At 54.3% G+C, this 16564-nt stretch overlaps 1 protein-coding gene across 2 annotated transcripts; it reads right to left on the bottom strand.

Moving 5' to 3' along the window:
* Nucleotides 1-877: 877 nt before the first annotated feature.
* Nucleotides 878-12772, bottom strand: DNAJA4 (DnaJ heat shock protein family (Hsp40) member A4). Of its 2 annotated transcripts, XM_040969528.1 has the most exons (8): nt 12487-12772; nt 12002-12140; nt 6839-7019; nt 5203-5307; nt 4336-4563; nt 3332-3562; nt 1357-1457; nt 878-1278 (listed from the first exon to the last, which is right to left on the bottom strand). In XM_040969528.1, exons 1-8 carry the CDS (start codon nt 12570-12572, stop codon nt 1063-1065), a joined length of 1287 nt encoding a protein of 428 aa, XP_040825462.1. In that variant the 5' UTR covers nt 12573-12772; the 3' UTR covers nt 878-1062. The 2 variants fall into 2 exon arrangements, with proteins under 2 accessions (XP_040825462.1, XP_040825463.1); XM_040969529.1 differs by lacking the exons at nt 6839-7019; nt 12487-12772 and having other exon boundaries at nt 12002-12088.
* Nucleotides 12773-16564: the final 3792 nt, after the last annotated feature.

The following is a 16564-nucleotide window of genomic DNA, read 5'->3' on the forward strand; positions in this document are numbered from 1 at the left end:
TGCCCTTTGGACTCTCCCTGGGTCTGAGTCCAGCCCAGGCAAGAGGCTGACCTGACAGATGGCCTCTACCTCCGCTCAGCAGGGGGTTTGAAATGAGCACTAAGAGCCACGGGCCAAGTGGTCCTAATGCAAACTCACCTGTCTGCCGGGGATGAATCAGACTCCCTTTCCCCCAACAAGCTCTGAGTGACAGTGATGACCACAGTGCACAGTACCTTGTGAACCTGTACCATGAGCAATGATCCTTGGGAAAGGAGAACTGGGGCAGGTGGGGAGGAGGTGGCAAACCCCGAAAGTCCCATGCCTGTGCCACCATTGGCCCTACCCTAACCAGCTCTCATGGCATCTGCTGCTGTGCTCAAGTTGCTGGGCACAGGGGCAGGTGTTGTGTTCCTTACAAGAAGCACCTGAGTGGGGGAGCATCAACAAAGCCATAAAGCCATGAAGAACAAGGCAGGTGGCTCTATGGGCTGCCACCCCACACACTGTCTTCATTGCAGGACCCTGCAGGTACCCATGCTGCTTAGACGGTCACACACACAGCCAGTTCCATCCAGGGCCCCGACAGCAGGGACTAAGTTGCCTGCAATTCTGGGTACAGGGCCCTGGCAGTGGGAACCAGGCACAAGCGAAGCCAGGTCCAGCCCCACGTATGCTTTGGTTCTCAAGAGGGTCCCCTAGGAGGAGGGTCCCAGTGTCCCACACCCTTGGCATCCCTGCCGAGGCGGGAGGGAGAACCCGCCGACCCGGAGACAGGCCTTGCTGGGGCTGTCCATTGCTGTCCGTGTGTGCTTCCCAGTGTGGTCGCTGGCTTCTCAGAACAGCAGACCCTGAAGATGTAAATGAACAGATTCCATATGCAGACTACAGGTGATTAACACTTTAAACATTTAAATATAAATTAAGCTATAACTTAAGTTACAACCAAAAAAGAAACCCCGAAAGGACACTCAGCAGTTGAGGATGCTGAACACATACACAGGACACCCCAAACACGAGGCCATTTTCATTGTGCCAACGTTACATTCGTCATGGGCCGGCTATGCCGCACCCCTGGTGCCATCACGCCGTCTGGCACTGCACTCCAGCCCGTGGCCCGTCGTCATCCTCGTCATAGGCCTCCCGGTGCTGGCGCCAGTTCTGCTCGCTGGGATTGAACTCCTTCAGCTCCACCTGGTCCATGTCGTCTGTGACCCTGACCTTCTGCCGTGGGGGGAGCAGAGCCTCCAGCTGGGGCAGCTTCTCCAAAGGAAGCCACTGTTTCTCAGGAAAGACCACCTGTGGGGGAGAGCATGCTGCTGTCCCTGCCCATGGAGGCGCACGGCAGCGGGGCTGAGGGCATGGAGGCAGACTTACGAGGAACTGGATGATGAGCATGCCCTTCTCCATGGACGCCTTGTAGATGGGCATGCCCTCGTTGCGCACACACTTCAGGTCCCCGTGCTTCACCACCTCCCCTGCCACGGAGAAAGGCGGGGTGTCAGACAGCAGGGGCGGAACCTGCCACCCTGTCAGGGTGTGAGGGCACAGCTTCCGTCCCAAATAACACATAAAGACCTAAGTCTGTGAGACACGATGCTAACATGTGGGACCCAGATCTCAGTGCAAGGGAACCCTCCTCAGAGCCCACCCCTGCTGCTGACAGCTTCCTGGGAGGCAGCGGCACCTGCAGTCTCCCTAGGCTTCTCCCAGGTCTAAGTCTGCTGCTCCCTAAAGAAACAGCTGCTCTGCTCCCAGAGAGCTGGGATCCACACAGGAGCAGGCCCTGGGCTGCAGGGCTGTGTTTGTCCTGGCTGGGGGATGCCACCTGCTGCCGCTGAGGGAGAAGCCTGGGGCAGGGAAAACCAAAGGGACAGATGACGCCTGTGCCTGCAGGGGCTCAGCCTTGAAGGTGGCCCTGGCAGAACACAGAAAGGAAGGAGTACAAACAAGTGGAAGGCTGGGGGGCAGGGTGCAGAAGGAATGGTCGGGCATGAACCAAGAAAATGCAAAAGACCACCCACAGGAGGGGGACTGTGGTAGGGTCCCCCGAGATCTTGCCCTCCTTTCTGTCCCGTCCCCAGGGCACCCACTTCCTTCCCTCTTGCTCCCTCCTCCAGCACCCACACTTCTGCCCAAAGCAGTAGGGACATCTGCGAGGTGGACTTAAGATTTCAGCTCGTCCAAGATGGGCCTTCCCAAAGGTGCTGCACCGATAGGGCCAGCCACCAGGCTACAGCCCTGCTGCAACACAAAGGGGACCTGACCCAGCACCTGGTATGAGCAGGCGGCCTATGGCTGGGCTCTGCAGGAACCCTGGGCCTCAAACAGTCATCCTCAAACAAGGGAGAAAATGGATGCAGTGGGAGGCCAGATAGTGGAGCCCATGGGTGTTAGTTTCGAATGCTCATGTAAACCGCACACTCCACCCTGCCTTACCCTACCCTTTCAGTCCATGTATGCACATAAGTGTACATGCCTGCACTCAGCAAGTGCTGTAAAATCATTGTTTCCAAATAATTTTTCCAATCCCCCACTCCCTCAATTCAAAGGTACAAGGCCTGGATCTGAAGTGTCATTTCATATTATCCTCAGGAGGGAAAAGGAAGAACTAAAGAGGAAAATGACAGGAGAGGGCCCGGGGCAATAAGGAGAGGGGGCGGCCCTGGCGGCTGGCCAGGGAGGCAGGCTGGCTCAGGGTGCCAGCACCCAGCCTGCAGAGCTTTATCACCAGTCACCACTGCCGCAGGCCTCTTCTGAACCTGCCCCTGAACTTGTATCCACAGATGACCACTCCCAGTCCCTGTGGCCAGTGAGAAGAGCTCAGCCGTGCGCTGGTCAAGGCCTGGATGCCTGGGGGCTGGCCACCCCCACGTCACAGTTGACCTTCAGCGCTGTCCCTCAAGCAGGTGCAAGCAAGGTCCCCAGCCTGCCCTCTTTGCCTTTTGAGCCCCCACTCAAATCCTTGACTGCAGGGCACGGCCCTCTTGGGGGTAAGAGCCCTGGGTCATTGCCCGTGGGCTCCAAGGAAGAGCTGCCAGGCAATGCTTTCACTTGAGAAGATTCCATTTTAAAACACCTGCCATGGAAATGACAACAGGAAAGCTAGGTGCACACAGGGATGTATGAGCACACTACACCACTGGACAGATCCCACCTGTGGCCAACTAAGTTTGCTACAAAATTGAATGTTTAAAACTTTTAACTGGCAGATTCCAGGTAGAATTAGAGATCGCCCCCAGCTCCCCTGCGGCCCCTGTCCCAAACCCTGGCTGCGCTGTTCTGGGAGAAAAGAAATGTGTGCTGCATGTCAGCAACCAGGGTCACCACCCAGCATGCCCCGAAGCCTCACCTGACTTGGATGTAATGACCAGGACCCGATCATCCAGTGTCTTTATCGTCTTCTTGAAGCCACAGAGAGCTTCAGAGAGCTGAATTTTCATTTTCATGATCAAGTCATGGCCTTGCCTCTGAAAGACACTATGATCCTTCTGATCAAGCACAATTATGACATCGCCAGGCTCCAGCTCAGGCTCCTGGTCGCCTTCTCCATGAAACAGAATCTTTTGCCCATCCTTCATACCTACGGAACATCAGCCCCTCTGGTTAGCACCTTGTAGGGAACCCCACTGCCCATGCTGTTCACGAGGCATGCCAAGGCCTCCGGTTCTGAAAGTTCCTCCTCCCCCAAGCTCACTGGAGCTGGGGAGGATGGGGCAGCCATGATAGCCACCACTAAGAGACGTCAGAGTCCCCATCTGCCCCAGGATATTGGGTCCCAGGCCACCATGCTATGAGGATGGGGGACGTGAAGGTCCACAGCACAGCCCCACACACAAGCCCTGATGACACCACCCACCTTCAGGGACTGCTGTGGATAGCTCACTTTGGCCATCTCACCTAGGATCTGTTTGCCAGCTCAGATCACCCAGGGCAGACCTGGGGGATAGCTGAGACCAGGAAAGGCCCTGTGGAGGGGCAGGGCCCACACAGGAGGGGTGGGGCTGCAATGGCTACACAGGCTGGCAGAGACCAAGTCCTCACACAGGGTGGCCAAAAGTCGATGACAGCCTTTGGGCAGAGCCCTCCAGCGGATTCTAAGGAGACGGCAGCAAGACTTGCAGGGCCCTGGAAGAGCTTAACTAGGGCTGTGCTGTAAGATGGCAAGGGAACCCTCCCTGGTAGGTGACAGAACAGAAAAGTTGGGGTGCAGGGGTAGGAAGCTGCCTTGTGACAGGGGGCACACCCTGACATCTCCACACTGTGTGTAGGGATACAGCTTCCGGTGCCCCAAGCGATGTGCCCAGGAGGGCCTCTGCAGCAGGCTGGCAGGTGAAGGAGTCCACACGGCCTCACCTTTCTCCACATGCACTTCAATAATCTTCTTCTCGCGGACCACCTTGGCGCCACTGCAGCTCTCGCAGCGATCCTTGGGGTTGATGCGCTCGCCCTGGCCTTTGCACTCGATGCACACAGTCTGGATCTGCTGCACCATGCCTGGCCCGATCTGCTGGATGTGCACCTGCATGCCCCGGCCCTTGCACAGCGGGCACTTCTCCACCGACCCCTTCTTGCCGCCAATGCCTGCATGGGATGACAGGAATGGAAGTTGTGGCTTCCCTGCCAGGCTTCCAGACAGCACTGAACACAAAGTAGCACCCGACCCTGGACACGATTGTGAAGCATCTGGAAAAGCCCGTCCTGGCAGCTCATATCCAGGGGTTGTTTTGTGCTCTCAAACACGGGTAGCTTGGGCTGTGCCCATCACACGTATCAGCTTCATCCCACATGCTTTATTCTGCTCCCACGGGTGAAACCACTCACACCCTATCTCCCGGGGATGCACCAGGGCTCAGCCATTTCTCTGGGACCCTGGGGTCTGACTCAAGTTTGCCTGAGAACTGCAGGGTGGCACAATCCACCACAGCCAGACTGCCTGGGACACAGGCCTGATGCTTCTTCCTTCACGCCTTGTGAAAGCAAAAGTGAGCGGAAAGTGGGGTACCAGAGCCAGAAGGACTGTTTGAGTTTTACATTTGCCCAATAACCATCAGCATATTAACTAGGTGTGTTCAGCCCAAGTGGAGCATGTGTCTGGATGGACAACTCTGGCCCTGGGGCCTTGGTAGGCTTGGCCTGTTGCTCATGTGTGAAAAGAGAATTTTTTTCTATGAAAGCATGTTTCTGGGTGTATTGAGAGCTGCTCAAAAAAATTTTTTTTACCTTCACACTTCTCACAGATTACATTTTTCTGAAGGGCCAGCTTCTTCGTGACTCCATTATATAAATCTTCAAGAGTTACAGACAACTGGTGCACAACATTCTTGCCTTCCCAAGGGAAAGAAGAACCGGTTAGTATTTCTGTAACAAATACTGTATTAATTACCCCACTGTATTAATTACCACCTGCATGGCCCTGTTGCTGGAGCCATCAGAGAGCCCTACAATGGGGGGCTGGGTATCCCATGACCTCCCGGTAGGAAGCCACCTGTTCCTGGGCCCTGCACCAGCAGCCAGAGCACACACCCTCTTGCACTATGGGCCAATGACTCAATTATTTATGGGGGCCACAAAGATGATCCCGTTTATATTCTGGGAGCAAATCTGAGGACAGAGGGGTTGGGTCAGCTACCCAAGAGTTCCTAAGGAAGGGTCCTGTCCCACCTAGAGGACAAGGGTGACATGCCAGCACCCCTGAGCTTGCATAGAACCTCTTCCTTGGTTGTTACAGGCTCTGCCCCAGAGCCCTTTTGTCACTCGTGGCCAAGTAGAAATGCTTTCCATTGCCAAGCTCCAGTTTCTGTGCTCAGGATAACAGGTGTCTGTCCCCAGGGTGGACATTTGTCTGCTCCAGGCCTGGCCCACCTGACAGGCCAATGGCATCTGAGCCTTCCTTACAGCCTCATGGCTCTCCCAGCCACTGAGACAAGGTGTCCTCCATTATGGGGTCTAAGCTTTGAGAGGTAACTCCAAGGGAGAGAAGGTTTTCTGCTCAAATCAGCAAGCAAGCAGCATAGAAGGACACTCCCTGTTTTCTCATGTCCGCACAGTCGACAACAGACAAGGGCCACACACCCAGGGGCCAGGGAAGGCCTGTTTCCTGCTATGTGGTGCGTTCACAGCACTGGCACCCCAGCTGCTTCAAGCTCAAATGCAGTCATCATGCAAAAACACCCAGGCCCCTCACAGGCCAACACCAGCCTCCTGAAGCCCTGGGCAGAGCTGCTCTCTCCGATCTGATCTAGAATTATTAATAAGCCAGATGCCCATCTGGCTTCAGGATCCCCAGCAGCCCAAAGGGTAAGCCAGACAGAGCAGAGACCGCAGGAGGCTGCTGGCTGGGACCAGGGGCCATCCAGCCTACTGTGTAGTCAGGGAGAGCAAACCAGCTGCACAAAGCTGCCGGGGAAGGCTATGAAAATGAGGAAAGAGGAGAACGAGATGATTAAACGGGGGGATTTGAGCTATGACATTTAGGAAGCCAAATCCCAACTGGAACAAAGAGGTCACATGCCCCAGCCCTAGTTAGGGGCAGCCCAAAGCTGCAGGGAGGAGGCAGGAAGTGGGCAGAAAAGCATTCTTGGCAGAGGCATGACCCACAACCCTGGGTGCTGTTGATATCCATGAGGGACACTTTGGGGCTGCCCCCACCTCAGGGACATGAACATGATCAAGAGATGAGCCTGACCTTTCTTTCATCCACCCGCTCCCCACTCCGTGGTGTTTGGAGGCTGTGGGACAGTGGCTGGTACCACATTAGGAGTGTGTCTGAATGCCACACAAGGCTCTCAGACATGACCATGCCCAGAGAGGCCACCACACAGGACCTGCTCACGCATCGGAACGTACGTGTGTTTACCTCTTCTTTCCCTGGCCATCCGTCCGCCACCGCCGAAGAACATATCAAAGATGTCCATGGGTGATGAGAAGCTAGGGCTGCCGGAGCCACCTTCTTTAATGGCTTGCTCTCCACCCTGGTCATAAATGTCCCTCTTCTTTGGGTCTGAAAGCACCTCATACGCCTGGGATATGAGTTTAAACTTCACAAGAGAAGAGAGTGACGAGGGAGATGATCAAATAGAGGAATGTGAGCTGTATCATTCAGCAAGCCCATCACATCCACACCAAACAATGACAGACCCACCCCCTCCCACCAGCCAAGCTGTGCCTGACTGCAAGTTCCCACGCCTTCCCTGGGATGGGGGCACAGAGAGACCCAGGGCGAGAAAGCAGCTGGAGGGATGCTACTGCCCCACTCCAGCTGCATTTGGCAAGAGGCAGCAGAGTTCACTTAGGACCCAGGGAGACGGTTGCCAGGACCCAAGTTTGAGACTAAACAGAGCTGGGGGGAGGGGGGAGTGCACTTGGCTCTGCAGCCTTGCAAATCCCTCTGCTACTCTGCTGCGTGGGCTTATCATGTAGGCATCCCTCAGTGTCTAACTGTAGGTGGGCCACATTCTGCATGCAGACCCAGCCTTGGGCACTGCCCCCCAAAGTCCTGTGCCTTTCCAGCTCAGTGACAGGCAGGCCAGTCTCACTCTCAGTATGGCCTTGTGGGGCTCTCACTGTCTAAAGTGCCTGAGACAGATACAATATCCTGTGTATAGTGTTCCTGCCCAAATGTTTGAGGGAAAATTTTAAAAAGTATGTGAGGAAAGATAAATATCCTTTTATAAAAAAACTGCAGGGATTTAAAAATTTGCACCAAAATAAACTTTTAACTCAACTTTCCATAGATTTGAAGCATTAACTTATTTGAAAGGTAGACAGAGATCCCTCATTGGCTAGTTCACTTCCCGAATACCCACGACAGACAGGGCTATGCCAGGCAGAGGCCAGGGGCTGACAACCTGATGCAGGCCTTCCTCGTGAATGGCCCAGACTCACCCAATTGAGCCCTCCACTGCCGCCTCCCAGGAGGTATACCTGCAGGCAGCCAGAACCAGGAGCAGAACCAAGACCTGAACCCAGGCGCTCCACTATGGGATGTGGGTTCCTAAAGGGAATTCCAGCCACTAGACCAAACACAAGCCACAACCCCCCTGTCCAGCCCCTGCTATGAACCTGGTAATGCTCCCTCTTCTATGTCTGCCATTCAACTGCAAGGCAAGAGTCAGGAAGTCCAAACTGAGGGACAACCAGCACAAGGAAGCTACATCCATGTGGAATGATCCTGGACTGGATCTGCAATGGCTGCTTAAGGACACCACTGCGACAAGGGGAGAAATGTGACTTTCTTTCTCAGTGTTGAACTTGTCAGATATGACAACCACACAAAGGTGATATACAAGGCGGCTGTTTCCAGGAAAACCATGCACATGTGTTTGGGGCTGTGAAGTTCTATTATGAATGGCCGGCCTGCTTCCAGAAGCTTCCATGGATAGGAACAATGCCATGGCTGAGCATCACCCACTTGAAACACTCGGAACCATGAGTGTTTCCACACTGGGCACTTTTTTCACACTTTGGAATATCTGCACAGAGCATCACTAATCTGGAAATCCAGAATCAAGGGCTGGGGTACACAACCTGCTCTAGAGACAAAGCAAACACAGCGATTTGTCTTTCAGCTGAGTGGAGGACCTGCAGGTGCTCTCGGTACCATACTCACCCCTTCTCAGCAGTCTAGGAGTTTCCACCATAAAACCAGCACACTAAACTATGCCAACACACCTTCTTCCCTCCCTGCTGCCAGCACCCCAGGCCAGGACTGCTGCATCTGCTCTTCACCCTGCATCCCCATCTTTTAAGTGAGCTCTCTGCTACACCCTGTTCATTGGGTCACTCCTCTCCCAGACCCCTCTGCTGACTCTCCACAGCATCCACTATCTCCTGACACCCCTGTTATACCAAGCTCCACCAGCCCTGCTGCTGCTGTAGCCCTGAGCCTAGAACTATGTCCAGTCTGTGGCAGGCCATGGTATCTATTTACTAAATGACTAGTTCAATTCTGAGATCTGAGATGAAGGAGTGGGCTATGGCTCAGTCAGCCAGATGTGTGTACAAAGTGGCCAGAGCCACAGAACACACTGGTGGAGGGGGGCACTAAGACAAAACATGGACACTGACATAGACACCAATCATGCCGGACTCACAGCCCCTGCCTGGGATCCAATAAGCATTTGATAAGCAGAACTAGCAAAGAGGAAACACCTCAACAATGAGAAAGCGTCCTGCACAAATTGGCTCCCATCTTTGTGGATCTCTTCACTCTCATGGCACTTGGGCCAAATGGGTCTCAGTCACAAAGCTCCCTTTCCCCAACATCAAATTTGGGGTTCAGGCAGTCTCTGGACTCCAAGATCTATAAGCAACGAGACCAGGAGGTCCCTGGAAAGTTCTTGGGCCTATGCTGTAGGTGAGGGCCTATGCTGACAACATTTCATCTAAGGGTCCATTAGGTGTGTTCATCAAATGCCCAGTCATGCGGGCAATGCTGGGAAAGGACCTGTTTGGATGGGCTCAATCAGGGGCTAGATCCCACAGTGGGGCGGACACCTTTTACTGGGAGTGGGGACCCCAGTCTTCCAAAACCTAACTCAATCTCCTGCCAGGTCCCCTTCTCCCAGCTGGTGACAGTTGCTGCAATCAGCACTGGAAGTTGTCTCCAGCTGGGGGAAATGACTTGGAGACCGTGTCTCAGCTTGTGATTAAATACTCAGCCAAGAGAAAACAATAGATGCCTATGTACAGGATGACCACACGTGGTCACCTCAGAAGAAGCCTGGGACAGACGGAACATGTGTAGGGGAGTGTGCATGCAGTGGGATTCTGAAATTGCCTGCACTGTGTGCTATCTTTTGAGACCTTTGAACTTCAGTCTATTATGGGGGGCTCAAAGTTACAGTGAAATCAACCAAAAGACCAACTCATCTCAGTAGGGCCATAGCCAAGAACACGTACCTTCCCGCCTCCCCATCGCTGCCCCTCAACAGAGACCATTTTGCTGACCAGTGTACGGGCCACCCATGTGTCTTGCGGAAAACTAGCTGCATGCAGACCTGACCAGCAGCAATTCAAGGCTTAGCATGGCGTCTGACAACAAATGCGGGCTGCCCAGTGCTTAGCAACCCAGGACAACAGGGCAGAAAACAAAGACCAGCACCCCAACGGCTTTCTCAGCTGTCCCACAACAAGGACTGGCGCAATCTATTTTTGAAGAGACATGAATAATACAGTGACAAACTTAGGAGGGAAAAAAAAACACCTGAAGGTTCCACTTGGAACACACAGAGTACAGGACACATAACGACTCACACAAGCCCAGATGAAAAAGCAGAAGACTGCCCAGCACACAACTGCGAGTATGAATGAGTGAGCAGACGGGGTCCCAGTCTCCTCAGCCCCTTTCATTTCCAACCCACGTATCTGCGTCTCTGTGGGTCTTCCTCCCAAGCCCCCTTTCCCATAGCTGCCCTGCTTGTCTGTACCTGCCCCAGGCTCTCTCCCCTCTGATCCCAACCTCTGGTCTTCACTTCCTCTGGTGGCACTGCAGTTCCAGTCACTTGGCTAGCCAATACTGCGCAGCTCAACCCCCGGTATGGGAGTCCCACCCTGGCCCTGGCCTCATCCCAGCACGGAATGTGGGTATTAAACAAAAATCCACTGTGCAAGGAGGCAGCCTCCCTTACTAAGCCACGTTTTCTTGCCTTCCTAAAGACAGGCAGAGTGGCACAAGACAGTGTCTTTCCCCTGTCCCCACAACAAAACACTGCAAAGGACACGGAAGAGCTCCGTTTGTGCACCCCTAATGTGATGTTTGTCCATAAACAATTTTCAGCTCTAAATAGACCCAACAACTTGCCCACGTTCAATTCCAGGGGGCAAAAAAAAAAAAAGGCTTCAGTAACACCAAAAAGCAGTCCCATGCGTGGGCACATAGCTGGGCGCTAACTCCCGGCAGTCCTAGGATCTGACCCTAGCCCAGGGTCACAAGCCAGACCACATGTTCCCGCAAACCAGCTGTTCACTCCCTGAGACGCCCCACGCTCTCCTTACAGGAGCCGGGGAGGAGGGCAGGGAGTATCTCTCTGAATCACCAGCACCAGGGAGAAAGCCAAGGACTTTTAAAAGCTACAGTAAGCCACCTAAATATAGCTGGGAAAGGACAAGTGGGTAGCAGGCACTTGGGCTTAGAGGAAAGCATTTTAAACCTGTGACAGCCACATTCGACACAGGGGGCTAAATATAAAAAGCTCCATCACCTCGCCACACTTCCTTGGCTAAGCCATCTCCAGCTGGGAGTAGTTACCGCCAAAAGGCCTATGGGCTAGGCAGGTGCCCCGCCTCTCAAAGCCTATCCAGACCTCCAGAGTTCCCTAAGATAACAAGTGAAAGAAGGCACACAGAGGCACCTTCAAGTCACCTGTTCAAGTGGGGCGTGAGTTTCCTTGGGGACAAAATGTACACTCTGTAAACCAGGGAGGAAAAAAAAAACGAATTTAGCTGTCTACTATGTAAGCCTTTAATGGGTCCTTATGATCCATCATCTGCAGGGTCATGGATTACATGTGACCAAGAATATATATTCAGGGATAGGTTAGTCAGGTGGCTCTAAAGCATCCCCGTTCAACAGAGAATGTGTGAGAAGGTGGCAGCCTAGGGACCAACTCAGCCCATCACTCTCACAAGGGACCCTCGGGGTGGTCCCAGGTGTACACGCTGGGACTTTAGAAACTCAGTCTTACGGTTTCCGCATCCACAGGGGATACCAGTCCCCAGACAAGGACACTTCTGCTCCCCCATGCCTGGTTTTCCCCTTTTGCTGGCTGCTCTACCCACAGCAATGTCCAAAACCGTCTCCTGGGAGCCGAGGGGCAGCCCTGGTGCCTCGCCCGCCTCCCGCACACTTATCTGAGGAACGATCCCCAGCAGGGATGGGGATCCGCAGGGACTCCTGCCGGCCCCACCCCACCCGACAAACTGCAGCCTCCGCCGCAGGGTCGCGGCCCGGGTGACCCCGGCTGTCATTCACCGCCGCCCGCGGCCCCGAAGGAGTCCCCGGGGGCGCAGCCGCCCGCACCTTCTCGCCCTCATCCGGGTTCTTGTCCGGGTGGTACTTGAGCGCCAGCTTGCGATAGGCCTTCTTGATCTCCTCCGGGGAGGCGCTGGGCTTCACCCCCAGGATGTCATAGTACTGGGTCTCCTTCACCATCTTGTCTCTGCGGGCCGGGGCGGGCGAGGCCGGTCAGCGCGTCCCCGGGTTCCCGCCGGAGCCCTGGCCCACCCCGCCGCCCGCCTGCGCCTCACGGTCGCCGCCCGGGGCTCCCTCAGCCGCCCTCCCGCCCGCGCCGGGCCGACCTCAGTGCCCGGCACCGCCGCACTCGAGCCGCCGGCTCCTCCGCGGCGGGTTTTATTCGGCGCCGGCGGAAGGTTCCGCAAGGAACCGGTGACGCCACAGAAGCCCAGAACCTTCGCGGAGGTTCCGGCCGCGGGCGCCCGGGGTTACTCAGCGGGCGGGCGGCTGCAGCAACAGTGGCTGTGGTGACGGGGACGCGGCCCGCTCACCCCGGGTCTTCGGCTGCCTTCTCTTCCTCCGGCCGCCCTTCCGACTCGCCGGCGCTCCAGTTGTGACTGGAGCCGCCCCGGGCCATGGTGGGAGCCTTGGGAAGCGGCTTGGACGTGAAGAGAGCCCTGCGAGGAGCGTCCCGCCGCCGCGAGGCCGCCCCCTTGCCCTTGCTCTTGCGCGGGTCCGTGGGGCCGGCTGCGCGGAGGCTACAGGGGCGGGGGAAACCTGCAGCAGCGCGGGGCTGTGACCCGCGGACCCCACCCTGCCTCTCCCGCGGGCGTGGCCGCCCTCTGTTGGGTCACCGCCCAACATTGTTGCGTTTTTGAGGGGGCTGGTGGCAGTTTGGGGCTCCGTAGACCGGTCTTCCCAGGTCTCCCGAAGTTCTGCAGCAGCCAGCAGCCTTGCTACTCCGGGTGTTCTCAAGGCTGAAAAACCTCAGGCCTTTCTATATGTGGACGGTGGCTCTCCACTGGTCCAGGGTTGCTTGTTGCCTACGCTTGGGAGGCTCTAAATTCCCCCAAATGTAGGCAGGGACAACCCTCAGATCCTCCCAAAGGCTGTGGTACCCCTCCCCTCCAGTCCTCAACCATGCACCTAGCACTCCAGACTGAGCTGGGGTGGGGATAAAGGGGTGGGTGAAAGGTGGATATCACAGGGTTCCAATTCTGGACCCTGACAAGCTGGGGTGACCCTAGCAGGGCCCCTCCTCCCCCCAGCTCCTGGGCCGCGCCCCAGGAGGCATGCTCAGACCTGCACCAGGAGCCAGGGTGGGGAAAGCTATCAGAGCAGCACAGGCCCCTCCGCCCTGGCCAGTCTTGGCATCTGCCTCACTCTTTCAGTGAGCAGGCCACCTGCCTGGGGTGCCCTGACCTTGTTCGGGGTCCTCTGCCCCTAACCTCTCCTCCATATCTTCAGTGGACCTGAGAAATGGTTCGTGGTAGTGAAGAGAAGTTAAGCTACTCACTGCTAGGCTCCTGCCTCAGCTGAATTGTGCCCTGATTAGGGAACTTGGAGGAGCTGTAGGTTAGGAATTTTGGAGACTCTATCCAGATAATTACTAACCAAATAAATAGTTCTGCTTGCCTCCTCTGAGCTTGTTTCTTCTTCAACCAGACATGGTCATTGCCAACTACCTGCCTTTTTCGGGGCTCTTGGTTTAAATGGGCAGAAGATGGTGAAGGCTGCTAGCACAGTGGCCTCAAACCTGGAAGCTTCTTGAAGTCCCTGTGTAGTGTAGGCAGAACCCTACACTACTCCAGAGCCTCAGGGTTGGGATCAAGCTTGGGGGTAGGGACAGGGAAAGGATAAGATTGACAAATGTAAAAGGCAAAGAGAGAGTTCATCTCAAATGCGAGGCTTTGGGCCAGGGACTGGTGGTAGATGCAGGAACTCCATCCTCCACACTGGGGTGTGGGCTTCTTAGCCACTAGGCCAAAAGTGTCCTGATGCTATAGTGTGAAGACTGATTTGTAAGGCAGAGAGACGGAGTGAGGGCGAGATCAGGAGAGCTGACTCACAGGTTGCTTCATCACATACTTCAATGGTCAAAGCCTGGAGCCTGGACCTTCACCTGGATCTGCTACCTGAGTGGAGGGGCCCAAGTATTTGGGTCATCTGTTGTTTTCCCAGGCACATTAGCAGGGAGCCAGCTCAGAATCGGAGTAATTGGGACTAAAACTGGTCCTCATCCCGAATGGGAATCACATGTGGTGGCTTAACCTGATGCGCTACAGCCCTTCCAGGCTACAGAGCTTTGGAAGATCCCCTCTGCCTGCGTGGTCCCAGAGTGCTATCACAACCAGGATGCTGTGCACAGGACCTGCCTCCTAACCTTGGGAACACATGCTGATGCTTTTCTTTCTTTTTTTTTTTTTTTTAAGATTTATTTTCATTACAAAATCAGATATGCAGAGAAGAGGAGACAGAGAGGAAGATCTTCCATCCAATGATTCACTCCCCAAGTGAGTGCAACGGACAGTGCTATGCCGATCTAAAGCTGGGAGCCAGGAACTTTTTCAAGGTCTCCCACATGGGTGCAGGTCCCAAAGCTTTGGGTCGTCCTCGACTGCTTTCCCAGGCCACAAGCAGAGAGCTGGATGGGAAGTGGAGCTGCTGGGATTAGAACCGGTGCCCATATGGGAACCCAGCTTATTCAAGGTAGGACTTTAGCCACTAGGCCATGGCGCCGGGGCCATTGCTTTTCTTTTCTTTTCTTTTCTTTTCTTTCTTTATTTATTTATTGGAAAGTCAGATATACAGAGAGGAGGAGAGACTGAAAGGAAGATCTTCTGCCTGATGATTCACTCCCCAAGCAGCCACAACGGCCTATGCTATGCCTATCCGAAGCCAGGAGCCAGGAGCCAGGAGCCTCTTCTGGGTCTCCCACGAGGGTGCAGGGTCCCAAAGCTTTGGGCCATCCTCGACTGCTTTCCCGGGCCACAGGCAGGGAACTGGATGGGAAGCAGGGATGCCGGGATTAGAACCGGCACCCATATGGGATCCCGGGCGTGCAAGGCGAGGACTTTAACCACTGCGCCACTGCGCCACTGCGCCGGGTCCCTATTGACCACATTCTAACCAGACTCCCTTAAACCCTATTCTTGGACTAGGTCTTAACTGAGATCTGTGAACAGGTGCTAATGTTATTCCTGATGTTGCAAAGCCAGCCCGCATCCCTAGGACGGCTTCCGCCTGACTTGCCTGGGAACACACAAGGCTGCCAAAAACAGTCTGCTGTTTGTTCCAGCCAACACCTGAGGCCTGAGGACAGTGCTTTCGTCTCCCCGACTCCGTGGAACTCCAGCTTTGACCATGGCCAGCTGGTACATCCAGCCGGTCTCAGGAAATAGCTGCCCTACCCTTTGTAACCTTAGGCCCCTCTCCTGCCTCCCCACTCCACCTGCCTTCCTTGAACTTGCCCAGTTACTTTGATACAAACAGAAGTGATATACAGGGCTTGACACGGTAGCCTAGGGGTTAAAGTCCTCATCTTGAAAGTACCAGGATCCCATATGGGTACCAGTTCTAATCCCGGCAGCCCTGCTTCCCATCCACTTCCCTGCTTGTGGCCTGGGAAAGCAGTGGAGGACAGCCCAAAGTCTTGGGACCTTGCACCCTCAGCAGAAACCCGAAGAGGCTCCTGGCTTCGGAACAGCTCAGCTCCTACTATTGCAGCTGCTTGGGGAGTGAGTCGATGGACGGAAGATCTTTTCTGTCTCTCCTCCTCTCTGTATATCTGACTTTCCAATAAAAAAAAAATCTTTAAAAAAGTGATGTGCAGTTCAGGCTGTAAGTTGCATCCCATGTTGCCATGATAATAATTTCAGAATGCCCTCACTCACTTAACTAGTGCCTGGCTTTGTATAACCTTGATTAAGACTTCTTGATGAGCTCATGTAATATTTCCAAGAATTTTACATGAGGATTTGTAACTTTACCTGGGCATCTGTCAGATTTATGTTTATTTTCAGTGCTACCCTTTTTTTTTTTTTCTTGCAACCTTTACTGCAGGTGGCTTTGATTTTTCAGTCACAGGAAACAATGCAGCATTTTATTTAGAAAAGGGAGAGGTGACTGGTATGGGGGAAGGAGATGAGAGCAATGGATAAATTGATTCTGTCACAGATACCTTCCAAATAAAATAAAATGTGGGCCTTACAGCGGACATGCATTTGAGTCCTGGGGTGGTGAGAAGCCTTGAGAGGTTCTTAAGCAAGGGTCAGATTAATTAAGTTAATTTAAATTAACAAAGGGATCTTCAAAAGAGTCATAAGAAGCAGGTGTCTAGCTCATGGTTAACATAGCTGCGTCCCACCCTGGAGGTCCTAATTCTGGTCTCTGACTCCAGTTTCCTGTTGGTGCAGACCTGGAGAGAGCGCAGGTGATGATTCAAGTGATGGGCCTCCTGCCATCCAACGTTGGACACCTGCTGTGAGTTCCCAGCTTTGGCCCTGGCCCAGCCCTGCCTCTTGTGCTGTTGTGGACATTTGGGGAATAAACCAGTGGATGGGAGTGTTCTTTCTCTCTGCTTTTCAATTGTTTAAAAAGATTTATTTATTTTTATTGGAAAGGCAGATT

This window comes from Ochotona curzoniae, unplaced genomic scaffold, assembly GCF_017591425.1.
Source record: "Ochotona curzoniae isolate NIBS_2020 unplaced genomic scaffold, NIBS_Ocur_1.0 scaffold_4701, whole genome shotgun sequence".
NCBI classification, from domain to species: domain Eukaryota; kingdom Metazoa; phylum Chordata; class Mammalia; order Lagomorpha; family Ochotonidae; genus Ochotona; species Ochotona curzoniae.

Bases quoted from the DNA above. Each gene is read 5' to 3' on its own strand.
- DNAJA4 (XM_040969528.1), bottom strand. From the start codon at position 12,572: ATGGCCCGGGGCGGCTCCAGTCACAACTGGAGCGCCGGCGAGTCGGAA. The intron at 4,564-5,202 runs GTAAAAAAAATT...CATCCCATGCAG, and splicing joins AATCTGTGAGAAGTGTGAAG to GCATTGGCGGCAAGAAGGGG. The intron at 1,279-1,356 runs GTAAGTCTGCCT...TCTCCCCCACAG, and splicing joins TGCTCATCATCCAGTTCCTC to GTGGTCTTTCCTGAGAAACA.